The 12,456-nt window shown below is 38.8% G+C and overlaps 1 protein-coding gene across 50 annotated transcripts in view; it reads left to right on the forward strand.

The window, feature by feature from the left end:
• LOC1278927 (zinc finger protein 420) overlaps positions 1-12,456 on the forward strand; it is a 70,484-nt gene that overhangs the window by 36,191 nt on the left and 21,837 nt on the right. For 24 of the 50 annotated variants that reach the window (XM_061656778.1, XM_061656788.1, XM_061656779.1 and 21 more), the window contains 9 exons: positions 912-995; positions 2,363-2,446; positions 4,315-4,398; positions 4,893-4,976; positions 5,508-5,591; positions 6,493-6,576; positions 8,871-8,954; positions 9,392-9,475; positions 10,637-10,720. In XM_061656778.1, coding sequence (XP_061512762.1) covers positions 912-995; positions 2,363-2,446; positions 4,315-4,398; positions 4,893-4,976; positions 5,508-5,591; positions 6,493-6,576; positions 8,871-8,954; positions 9,392-9,475; positions 10,637-10,720 — 756 coding nt within the window. The remainder of the gene's footprint in view (positions 1-911; positions 996-2,362; positions 2,447-4,314; positions 4,399-4,892; positions 4,977-5,507; positions 5,592-6,492; positions 6,577-8,870; positions 8,955-9,391; positions 9,476-10,636; positions 10,721-12,456) is intronic. The other 26 variants (XM_061656811.1, XM_061656801.1, XM_061656791.1 and 23 more) reach the window with 6 other exon arrangements.

The following is a 12,456-nucleotide window of genomic DNA, read 5'->3' on the forward strand; positions in this document are numbered from 1 at the left end:
GTAGATCGATGTAGCTCTAGGATATTAGGGATATGATAGATCCCTCATATGTCTTCTAACGGTCCGAGTCGGTAAAGTCTTTTGTCATTGGAATTGTAGGGAAGATATTATGGTGGTTGCACACAGTGTTTTCGTTTCGGCAATTGGTTGGTCTTGTACTGTGGAAAACGAGCTCCTTGGGTCCAAAGAACCAGTTCCTCCTGTTTTCTATCTGCGTTGGAAGTGTCGCATTTTTTGTTTAGTTTCAAGTCGAAAGATCGTTCTCGTTAATGGTAAAACTGTTTGTCAATTTGTTAATCGATGGTTCGAAGAGTTAATTATACTCTGACAGCCTTAAAAATATATGTTATGTTATGCTGTTCTATTATTTAATTTGGAGTCCCATTGCATTGATCGTTGATGTTTCTATTATCATTGCATAAGATCTTTCTATCTATATGTCATATTTTCAGACTATGCCCCATTTTGGAGATCAGTTTGACGTACTCTTCGCGTTGTAATCATTTGTTTGATGCAATGTTTAATGCCAAAAGTGCATTTAAATTTAAATTGTCTCTTGTCCCATCTAAAAACCATGTAATCTATAATCTACGATAGCTTTTTTAAACACTATCTTAACTACAATTTCAATGACAGCCCGGGTGACACATCCCAGTTCCCCCGACTCTATTTCTTTTCCGAAAGCCAAAGGAAATTTACTTCTTCTGGCGCCTCCCTTACACCCAAGAAACCCTTCTTTCTGTCCCTTTTACTGTGCCGCGACAGTACTATATCTATTCCACCACCAAGCGCCCAGCTTCCCAACTCCCTTGACGACTCGCCCAATTTTAGCGACCACTTCCCTAGCCCCTCACTCCTCCCCCCATCGCAGTCTTTCTTTCTCTCTATCAACATATCTTTCTCTTCTACAGATTGCACACAGGAGAGACCCCTTATCAATGCACATATTGTGAAAAGAAATTCAGTAGAAGAGAGCGTTTAACGATTCACACAAGGTGAGCGTTTGCATTTGATTTAATTTTTACTTGATCAGCGCAAAACAAAAACAAAAAAAAACACGAAAAATCGACAACGATTTAAAAGAAACTAAAACAAAACACAAGTGCGCCCGAATGAAGGTTATCGGCCGAAAAAAAATGGAAGAAATGTTGCGAAAAGAAGAACAGTGAACTTGCTTAACATTCGGCACTACTCTCTCTCTACCCGCCACGACAGCTGAAGCTCTCGTGTGCATGGTTTCTGCTCCTTCGCTACTACTGTTACTACTACTTCTTCTACCATTACTACTGTTTCGATTTTGTGTGGTTTTTTTTGGTGTTATTTATTCCCCACCATGTCCTCTACCACCGTCTTTAAAACCTCCGGTGTGTTGTTATTGAGCGTCTCCCCCCCATGCGTCTTGTAGTGTTCATTTATAACAGCCCAAAATAAGTGGTAAAGGAACTCTCCTCCATCCCCAGTGTAATCGAGTAGATGAGAGCCCAGCAAAAGAAGAGGCACAGGTTTTTTTTTTGTATCGATCAGGAATTGTTAGTGTACGGGAAAGAATTGTGTGCTTTCCCTTTGTAATGCTCTTTAGTGTTGTGTTGTGTACTGTGCGACTTATCTACCTTCGTTGTTGCATAGAATGTTGCACAAGTATTATCATAGAGAGGCATTACTTTGAAATGATCATTTCAACTCTTTGCTGATTTATGGTTGAAGCGAAATGTGTTCTCTAAATCATTCGCAATGGGTTTTAATGTAACCGTTTTCCCATGTTGTGTAAGCAAATAAGATACGCGGGTCATATGGAGCGTTAGTTTTGCATTCTATTTAGTTCGTTAATCTTTTTTAAAGAAATCAATCTCGACGGTTTTTATTAAATTGAATGGTTTAGTTTGACATTTTATTTGAATGCTTTATTTTTGTATCTTTCATGATACGCGCTTTAATTTGCACATATACCCCAAACACATTTGTGTGTATTTGCGTGTTTTTTCTTTCTCTCCCAAATTTGAATAGCAAAGCATTATTCATACCCCTTAGCGCAGCATATCAAAGCAAGAAAGCAATAGAGTAAAAGCAAAAAAGGGATAAAAACTCAGGAGTATCAGAACGAAAAAGACTCTTCCACCACTAACCCCACCAGCAACAAAAAAGAAAAGAAGAAAAAATAGTAGTTTCGATAAAAAAAATAGAGCAAAAAGAACAAAAAAAAAAAATCATAGCCAAAAAACAACAACCAAACAACAACTCATATTCTTCCCTTTTAAATCTAGCCAACATTGTTTTTAATGCCAATCGTTTTTTTCTCTCTCTCTTCTCTCTCTTTCTTCTGTTAAAAAAATCACTCTTTTTCTTCACTTTCCAAACCAAACAGAATCCATACCGGAGAGACTCCGTACGCATGCACATATTGTGATAAAAAATTTAGCCGCAAAGAACGATTAACGTATCACATAAGGTGAGCGCTTGTTCCACATCAGTCTTATTTTTCTCCCTCCTCCAATTTCCACTCTCCTCCGTCCGTGTCCCCCCTCACCACGCCACCTCACCAAACAATACACAGAACCGTATCACCAACCATCCCTATATTTTATATCACATTTCTTATATGAGAATTTAACCAAAAAATGAACAATCTAACCTTTGTCGTATGTGCAGTTACTACTACTACGACGGCGGTGTGTTTGTGTGTGGTGTATTTTATATCACCACTTGCAATCTCTTGCATCACATTTTATTTGACGTCCAAATGTGAAGCAAGAATTAGGTTCATTTTTATTACTGACAATCAGATCTCATATCCTTGTATCATTCCACCCCCTTCACACATACACATATATACATTCACATATTCCCTTACCCGATCCTTTCCTTATTTCTGTTGTTTGTGGTTCGAATTTAAAGTAAACTATTATAATTATGTTACAAGAAAATTGCTTAAACCTTTAGCTTGTATGGATAAAATGCTATTAAAATCTGCAGCGAAAACTTATACATGAAAAAAAAAAAGATTAAATGAAATATTTACTGTAATTATTATCTGTATCCTTTAAACAAATTGAAACAAGCATTCCAATGGTGAACCATTATTTACAATTTGTTGATCGATCAGATCATATCGACACAGCTGCAGCTCTCTCGAATTATTAAATATTTCATATGTGTCTTCGAATTCACATACTTTCTTCACCATAACTTCCCACCCTCCCAGTCTAATCCACCCAAATTATCCTACCTTCTGCCATGCAATTTCCCTGTCTTTTTTTTCAAATTGATCCACTGCGATATAATGTAACACGATATATCTGGATACAAAATATTCAACCAACAACGAACGCAATTTGCAGGACAATTTTATACATATACCATTACATTCCTCGATATTACAGTTATATATAAATATCAACATATATATATTTCCAATCTGTTGTCTAGCCATCTGACACACCGTGTTGTTGTTGAACTATGATTTTTTGTTTACCACGTTTTACCACCTCCTTCAGCTTGAGTTGATTTTTTGGTTTGTTATTTTTTTATGTTGTATGTTTTGGGATAGATATTATTGTTTGTTGTCTCTGTCTGTCTCTCTCTCTACATTATTGTTCTTCTACGATCAAACGATATAAAATACTGCGGTACAAGGAAGGGCCAGTGTGATTAAAGCCTGTCCTCCCTCGTTTACTTGATAAAGTCGAGATACGAAAGTGTTATTCTTGACCAGTTCAGCGCATGATTCCTGCTGGTCTGGCAACCGTACTCAACAGTTATAGCATAATCGAAAAACGATAGCAGCAATAAAGAATCATAATTGCAAAATAATAGTGCCTGTGAACAACTAAAACGGCTTTAAGGAAACATAAAATCAGTTAAAGTAGACAACGAAATATGATGTGAACATGGGCAAGAGTTTCTTCTAGACGGGAGGGTGAAATATTAAAAAAGAATGGTTGTACAACTGTTAGTTTGTTATATGGATGCAATGATCGATGATCAACTTAATTTATACATTGTATATGTGTGTCCCATAAGATATGTTTTATCTAATGGTGGCCGCCATCCTTCTACTCTAATCATTCACCTTTCTCTCATACACAACCAACCACAACATCACCCCATATTTCTCCGATCTACTTTCCCCCGCCAAGTGCGGGGTACTTCCTATTATCGTTATGTCATTCCACATTCCCATTTCCTTTCTACCTCATCGTCTCCCCCAAAACCGTCTGCCTCATTTTGCTAATTCTTCTTCTTATACGCTAACACGCACCGGATTGTCTTTCGTGTGGCGTGTGATATTCCAATCGTGAACACACACTCTGTATCCAGATTACACACCGGAGAAACTCCCTATCAGTGCACGTACTGCGAGAAGAAATTCACTCGCAAAGAGCACCTTACAAATCACGTCAGGTGAGAAAATCGTGTTTCCACGTACCAGAACTGGGATGGGAAAGTCCGATGTTACTATCTCTGGAATCAGTAGAACAAAACGCAGATTCAACGAGAAGGATGTCAATTTGTGACGCCCCTATTTTTTAAAGACACATTGTGCAAAATATGTCAGAAATTAGTACTGAATCGATTTCAAATTGATTGATCAAAGAGTATATCTATACAGAGCATAATGTAACCTCTAAAGAGCTTATAATGCATAACATCTATTGGCTTAAAAAGTACTCTCGAGGCGCAATTTTGACATCCTTGCGTTTCATGGTTTGTTTTATTCGTTCAAAGTAACAAGGATACATACTTATAAAGACAGAAGTGAACCTGTTACCCTACCAAAATGTAATTTTCATTTTCCTTTTATTTTTCCACCTTCGGATGTGTACGATCGCGTGGCGGCCGTGTGACCAAACCAAACACACTATTGTTCTAATGAAAAAAAAAAAACGTTATCTCAGACTGCACACCGGAGAAACTCCCTATCCGTGCACGTACTGTGAAAAGAAGTTCACGCGCAAAGAACATCTTACCAATCATGTCAGGTGAGAGAGAACGAACGTCCTCCATCGGTAGACGATCGGCAGTGACTGATTAGTGCACGATGGTGGTGGTGTGCTTGTGCAGTGTCGTTCGAAAATACGTGTGGCACGTAGCAATTACCCAGTTTGCGAAATGTTACCTGTAATTCTAGCTTTAAAGCATTAGCGTTTAATTTCTGCCTATAATCAAAAGCAAAGATAACCATCAATCTGTGGTATTGCTAATGCTCGTGTCTTTTCGACAGACACTCTCATACACATCAGCCCTGGAAGCCTTCAGAAAAGCAGGCTACTGATACCTTTTATTTCAATCTCTTTTTCTTTTTTTTCATTTCTATCTCCCCACCTTCCCTCGTGCGCGACAATCAACCCTTCTGTAATATGCTTGCCAAAAATACATCTTCGATCTGCTACAACACAATCCGTGCAATGCTGTTTAAAAAAATCATCCTCCAAATTCCGAACTCCTTTTTTTCCTTCCCCCCCCCATTCCTTGGATTTTGCTTTTGCCCTTTTCATTTCGTTTCTGGACAGATTGCACACCGGCGAGACCCCTTATCAGTGTACCTATTGTGACAAGAAATTCACGCGCAAAGAGCATTTGACTAATCATACAAGGTGAGCGTCGTTCGAGAGTCGCGTTTTATTTAGAGAAGTCGCTCTTTCTTATTTAGTAAAACAATACACATATACACGAATCCCCCCCCAATCACACGTCCTCCTCATGTCTTGAATGTACTTTTCTATACTACCCTTTCCCCCTCAATGTTCTCTCTCTCTGTGCCTATCCTAAAGCGAGATTAATTAGAGAGGTTTACAAATTGTTGATTTGAAATGACAAATGCTAGTTTTAAAATAGAGCTGGAGGACCCGAAATAAAACAATCACTTTGTTTCAATCGCGGTATTTAAAGTTGGTTTGAATTTCGTCCAAAAAACTGGTTGAATTTTACAAAAGAAACAAATTGGTTGTTTTGTTGTTGAGTCGATTTAAAATTAATATTGCTGACATACGTAGCGAGAACCCTATACCTCACTAACACTAAGATTTGTGGCAGTTGACGGCAACGTTATGTATATAAATTGGAACCTTAGTAAACAAGGGTAATATTAGTATCTCACTTACCACCACCGCCCTTCCCTCTCCTATCCCATTCTCCTTTGCCAATGGATCGATCGCGCATCCTTCTTTCCTTTAGAGAGTAACTATTAAAAAGAAACTGATCACTAACAACTACTTACCGCCTCTCCCCCATCATCAAACAACGCAAGTGCGCAAGACAAATCATATGTTTTCCGAGCGACGAAATTTTTATGTAATTCCTGTGCTCTTCTTTAAAAAAACAAAACAAAAATTCCATCGATGAATAACATACACGTACGTTGGTCCACCCCTACCGCTCCACCGACCCACCCACCCCACCCGCGGGGTGGAGAGTGGTGTGGCGTCGCGTGGCGTGGGGCGAAATTTGGGCCGGTTTTTCTCTTCTTCTTCCCTCTCGTTCTACCGTTCTCGACAGATTGCACACCGGAGAAACTCCTTATCATTGCACCTATTGCGAGAAGAAATTTATGCGCAAAGAACATTTAAAGAACCATATCAGGTGAGAGAGGGTGTGTTGCCGCCACCGCCACTATGTGTGTGTGTGTGTGTGTGTTAGGTGGTGTGCTTTATCAAAAGTCAAGCCCACCATCCCAAAACCAAAAAGCACCTACTTTATTTCTGCTGTTTTACTGTTAGGATTGTTTTTTCGTTGTTTTTACTTTACTCTCTACCCTACCCCTCGTTGCTTACCCACAACAACTTACCATCATCCTTAAACCACCATTGCTGCTCACTGCGCTCCATTCCATTATAGTTGCTATGCTTAGCTCTGCTGTGAATTACAAATTCATCCATTCATGCAACAGTCGAAACTTGTACTGTCTGATTTTGCAAGCTTTTTAAATCATCATCGGGAGATGTTGCTGTTTTGTTATCGATGTTATCATGCCTCACGTATCCTTTTCCGAGTCATTCGATCGCGTTTAGAAGCATAACTAATGCTCTATCATTGTATCATATATCAGCTCAATATCTCTGCCTAGTAGCTCCTCTGTTTAGCAACTACGCGAATACTAGCAACTTTTTCTTTTGCATATGGTTTTATTTCCGTTAGTAGCAGTGCTCTGTAACTACACACTTCTCACCCTCTCTCTCGCTCTCTCTTTGTGTCACTCTCAACCATCCATTTATTGCTTTTGGTGTGTATCATTCGTGCAAATCGTGTTTTCATCCGTCTGCATACCTTCTGTCGCCTTTTCCCCCATTTCTTGTTGTGTTAGTATTGGGGGAAAATTGAACCGGAAAAATTTAATGTTTTGTTATTGATCGTACGTTTTCATCGAAATTGTTTGTTTTGGAAATGGTAAACTCTACCAATCAAAATTATTTCAAAATTTGTCAAACTTCATTTGAGACAGTTTTGTGATGAACAAAACCATAAGTGCGACAAGGCACATTCGCAGCACAATTTGGTCGTGTAAAAATCATTGGAAAATCTTGCGTTTGTAAGGAGAAAAACATGACAATAACAATCCATACACCACCGTCTATTATCCATTTGCTTCATGATAATACGCGCGCTCTCTCCCTCTCTCTTGTGTTTAATGTCACATTAACTGGAACATACCGGCAATCTAATAATTCCTTCGCATGAATGTTGTTCACTGGTGGTCAAACCGCTTACCCCCTTTATCCGGTCACATCCTGTCCCCCTTTTATCGCCTGCAACTTCACTAGTAATTTTTCGTAGTGTGTTGTTTGGGTGTGTATTTTGCTGTCTCATGACTCATGATGCGTGCGCCATGCTGCTTTCATATCATTGGTTTCATGTTTCATCTACAATCATCTCACGTCGCAACCACTAACCGCATTGTTCACACACCATAGGCCAATTGGAATCAAATATGACTTGAGTCAGTCGCGCTATACCTGCAAAGCCTCTACAGTTTCAGAGACTTTGCAGTGGAAGTAATGACCATTGAAACATTTGGCTCACAAAACTGCACGAACATCTCGTGCTAACAAAATTTTTCTAGGGCTCGCTCGAATTGGCTTAACACATTATCCTGATCCGTCATCGTGTTGATCGGTAGCAAACAACGCTATCTTTTTCAAAATTTAAACTGAGTGTGTGACACCTCTGCTGTGGAGGTGAATTCTGCTCTCTTTTTCTACCAAATTAATGGTGAAAAAATAGCAGACGTGATCGTAGAAGATCGTTTATTGTTTTTAGTTATCACTTGCTCCCCATCATTTTGCGTTTTCGTTTTTAACTGTAATACCCAAAACACCCTGTAGACAGGTTTCATTTACTGTATGTTTCATTCATCTTATTTTGTAGCGTTTGTGCATCATGTAGATAGTTTGAAAGTGAGAAGTCATCTAATGATATTATGCATTATGTTTTAGTTTAATTAAACAAGCATGCTTTATTACACAAACACATACACTCATCTCATCAACTCCCGTTCCAACTGTTTGTCTCGGTTTCCCGCAACCTTTTCTAATGCCATGTTCTTCGTAATGAGCTTTCTAGTGGTCGTTATTGAAATTAACCTGCAAAGTTTGTTAAAGAAACTTTCCCGCTTCCTAAAAGGCGTATGTCAATTGTGTTTAATAACAACCATCATCAACAAGCAAATTTAGTTCGCATCGCGCAAACCTTTCATATACCATTTGTCGTTCTTGTTTCCATCCGTTCATCGAAAAAAGATATTTTATTTCGGGAGGGTGTTTTTTTATTTAGCACACACCACGTACCCATGCATTTCTTAAATCGTTCTCTCTCTCTCCGCTATGTGTGTCTCACTATCTTCTCTTTACGGTATTATTATCCATCGTCACTCTTGCCAGATTGCATACCGGAGAAACTCCGTACCAATGTACGTACTGCCAGAAGAAATTCACGCGAAAAGAGCATTTAACAAACCACACCAGGTGAGAAAAAACGACGACCAAAGTTAAACTTCACACCAGCAAAAATCCATCCAGTTTCGAAAGGGAGAAATGTAACATTTTAGTTGCGATTCGATTGAATGAAATTAGATTACCTTTAGTTTATTTCTTTCTTATCATGGTTAATCAAATATTTATAAACATATTAATCGAAATGGTAGAATGATTTGATGGTATCGTGCTTCTCAGACATTCAGTTGATGTTAGTTTCTTGTTTAATACATTTTTCGATATCTGTACTTTCTTCTCCAACTACTTTACACTATCACCACCTCTACGGAACTACTACGATGTGTGTAAAAAATCGATCTTACCAACCGAATTCAACACATACTATGCGAAAATCGCACACACACACATTCTGCGCCACTCGATTCTACTGTCGAATGATCGTGTATATACACACCACCTACCGGTAGATTGCATACGGGCGAAACTCCTTACCAGTGTTCTTATTGCCAGAAGAAGTTCACCCGCAAAGAACATCTCACAAATCACGTCAGGTGAGAATAGTTTTTCCACCCAAATCCTGCTAAACTCATTCTCTAAGCGAGCGATTTTTCAAATCATGAATGCTCTCAAGTGCTAAACCCAATCGTTTGTTCAATATCGACGAAAGAAGGAAATTATGTCAGGGTACACACACACGGGCCAAATGCTTGGTTAATGGTTGGAAGAAATGTACAACTTTAATGGTTTTTCAGTACTCTTCACAGTGCACTCCAGTTACTGTGCATTTCACGGTTGTTAAGCGAAAATATTTAAATTAATGTCTAAACTTCATCTCATCACACGATAAATTGTTTCAACTAATTCGACTACATTTTCTAGAAACAATATTAGTAAGAACTGTCGTGGTCCGAGGATTAAAATTTAAAATCTTTTTCAAGCGTTCTGTCAAAGTGAGAATTGGTCTAGATCCCACGACCCTCAGTGTGCTGGTCTAACCAGTTGTCTACTACACCACATGATCCTCGTTTTAGGAGAGAGATAATAAGCAATTTAATGTGAGAAACAGACACTTATACTGAATATCGTTGTTTTACGATCATTTCGTTTCCGAATCATAGCACAATAGTTGGTGGTGTTGTGTTTGCAGTAGAGGTCCATTAAAAGTCCATTTCTTTCGGTTGTGCCAATGCTGTGCCACTCTGTTTTCCTCTTCTTTCGTCTTTGCCGAACTAGATGTGTTTAGCCTGAATTGCATAATAATGTTCGTGTTTTCGTGTCCGCTCTCCAAGAATCTAATAGTTAAACGTTTTGTCTTTTCTTTTCTCTTCTTATTCCCTGATGTGTGGTTCCCTCGGTTTCACACATCGTTCCGTTTGATGAACTCTGTACATCGTTGAATTCTATTGTTTTTTCGACCATTTGTGGTGGGCTGTTGGCACACAATCCGATTTTCTCACGTGTGACTTGTGACATGGGGGAATGATTGATCACAAACGATCGGCGACAACGATTTCAATTTAACGGAAACCCTTCACTTCCTATCAAACTTCAACTATGAAACATGATCTCATATCATACGTTTGCGGTGTGATTGTCATGTTTACCCTTTGCTCCTATTCCTGCTCTCCTCCATTCACTCCCCTGCGTGATCGTGATCGTCCTCTCGCGACCACCTTTCCTGCGGGCTCCGGACTCTTCGGTTTTGTTTGTAGGCTGCACACCGGCGAGACTCCCTACACGTGTACCTATTGTCAGAAGAAGTTTACGCGTAAAGAGCATTTGACGAATCACGTCAGGTGAGGGACTGTTTATTTAATCTCATTAATTCTTTTAAATGTAAACCACTCTCACTTACCATATATACCATATTTCCCCTTCAAAAACAATGTTCTCATCCAATGTCGTAGAAAAGTCCCGTCACAAGAACAAAAACAACACCATAAATCCTACCCTACCACCACCACCACCACCACCCTCTATAATCGTACACGAAAAAATCGCTCCTCTTTCCGTTCAATCCATGTACATGGCAATCAGAAAGCAGCTGTGTCAGTCCTTCTGTGAAAGGGCACGGCTTTTGGTTTTGTTCACAAAAAATGGGAAATATTGTTGGTTCAATCATCTGATGTTGTTTTGTTTTTTTTATTCAAGTCCAATAGTCGTGTCATTTTTTACGTATTTACTTACTTACGTACCTGTTATACGCATTTTGTTCATCTGTTTCAATGCTTGATCTTGTGTACATCGTTGGCTGTACTACATAAGCGTTTTGGATGTACTGTTTATTTGACACGTGTTATCGATCGTGTTATTGATCGCTATTTGCCGCGTGAAGTGTGTTTTGTCTAGTAATATGTGTTTTTACTTTTGTTTTTAAGAAGGATCACAGGAGAGCTGACTAAATGTTAATTAGTGTAAGCGTGTCTTTACTATAGCACAGTTTTACTTGTGGCAGGAAAGAAGAGTTGCTTTGCAATTGAATGCACACTTCATTTGAAGCAGAAAAAAATATGAACCTTTTAACGACTTCAATCAACGATAAGCGTGAAACCCGTGGAAAAGGAGAGTTCACTCTGTTAAAAGATAACGTAGATAACTACATTACAAATACGACCAAGGACATCTCAAACATTGAGTAGTCGATTCGGTATGAAGCTCTTCAACGTTCATGAATTTTTATTTCAAGAATTTGTTACAGACAGTCGATGTGTACTCACTTAGCTGTATTATATGTACCGAAATGCAATCTACCGGAGGACGTGAGCCGCACTCTACACAAAAGAAAAACAACACGATCGTTCAAACTGTTTTCTTCTTTTGTGGTTTATACAACACATAAATACGCACGATCATACGACGAGTAGTTTTGTGGGACGAGTTTAAAAAATACATGACCAAAGCGAGTGTAGCAAAAGTATCGTTTGTATCGGTAGAGACGATTGGTGTGACCTGGTTGGTAAAAAAACTATGTTTGTGCAGTAGAACAAGTATACGTACAAGTTGTGTAGCGAAAGAGATCGAACTTTAAAGGTTTCGTAATGTGCGCGACCGATTTAGAAATGCATGGGAGAATAACAACGCCGCGTTCTGATGTAGTCAGCTCTTGTTTTTTATGAAGCGGAGGCATATTCAATGTATGTGCCTAGCTGTATTTTTGTTGTGTTTTCGTATTTCAGTTATTTTAATTTTATTATTGATCGTATAAACAAAACAACGTGTCAGATGGTTGGATAAACAATATGATTTTCCTTGTACATGCAATTGCTTCCTATCCCTCTTTCCCGTTCCTACCACACTCTCCCCATCACACAGTATTCTTAGATGTAATTTTAGCATACAAATCCTAGTATTTTTCACCCTATAATCATCATACAATTTCATTTCGATGAACAATAAGACCCCGGTAAATGGTATTGATTGTGTTGCCGTCTCTAGCGTACATACCAGTTAAAGCAGGTCCGATGGGACGAATACAGTTTTGTTTGTTTATTGCACCTAGTTGTGTCCCGTGGTTGGTAACAATTGTAGTTCA

Source organism: Anopheles gambiae, chromosome 3 (assembly GCF_943734735.2).
Source record: "Anopheles gambiae chromosome 3, idAnoGambNW_F1_1, whole genome shotgun sequence".
Taxonomy (NCBI): domain Eukaryota; kingdom Metazoa; phylum Arthropoda; class Insecta; order Diptera; family Culicidae; genus Anopheles; species Anopheles gambiae.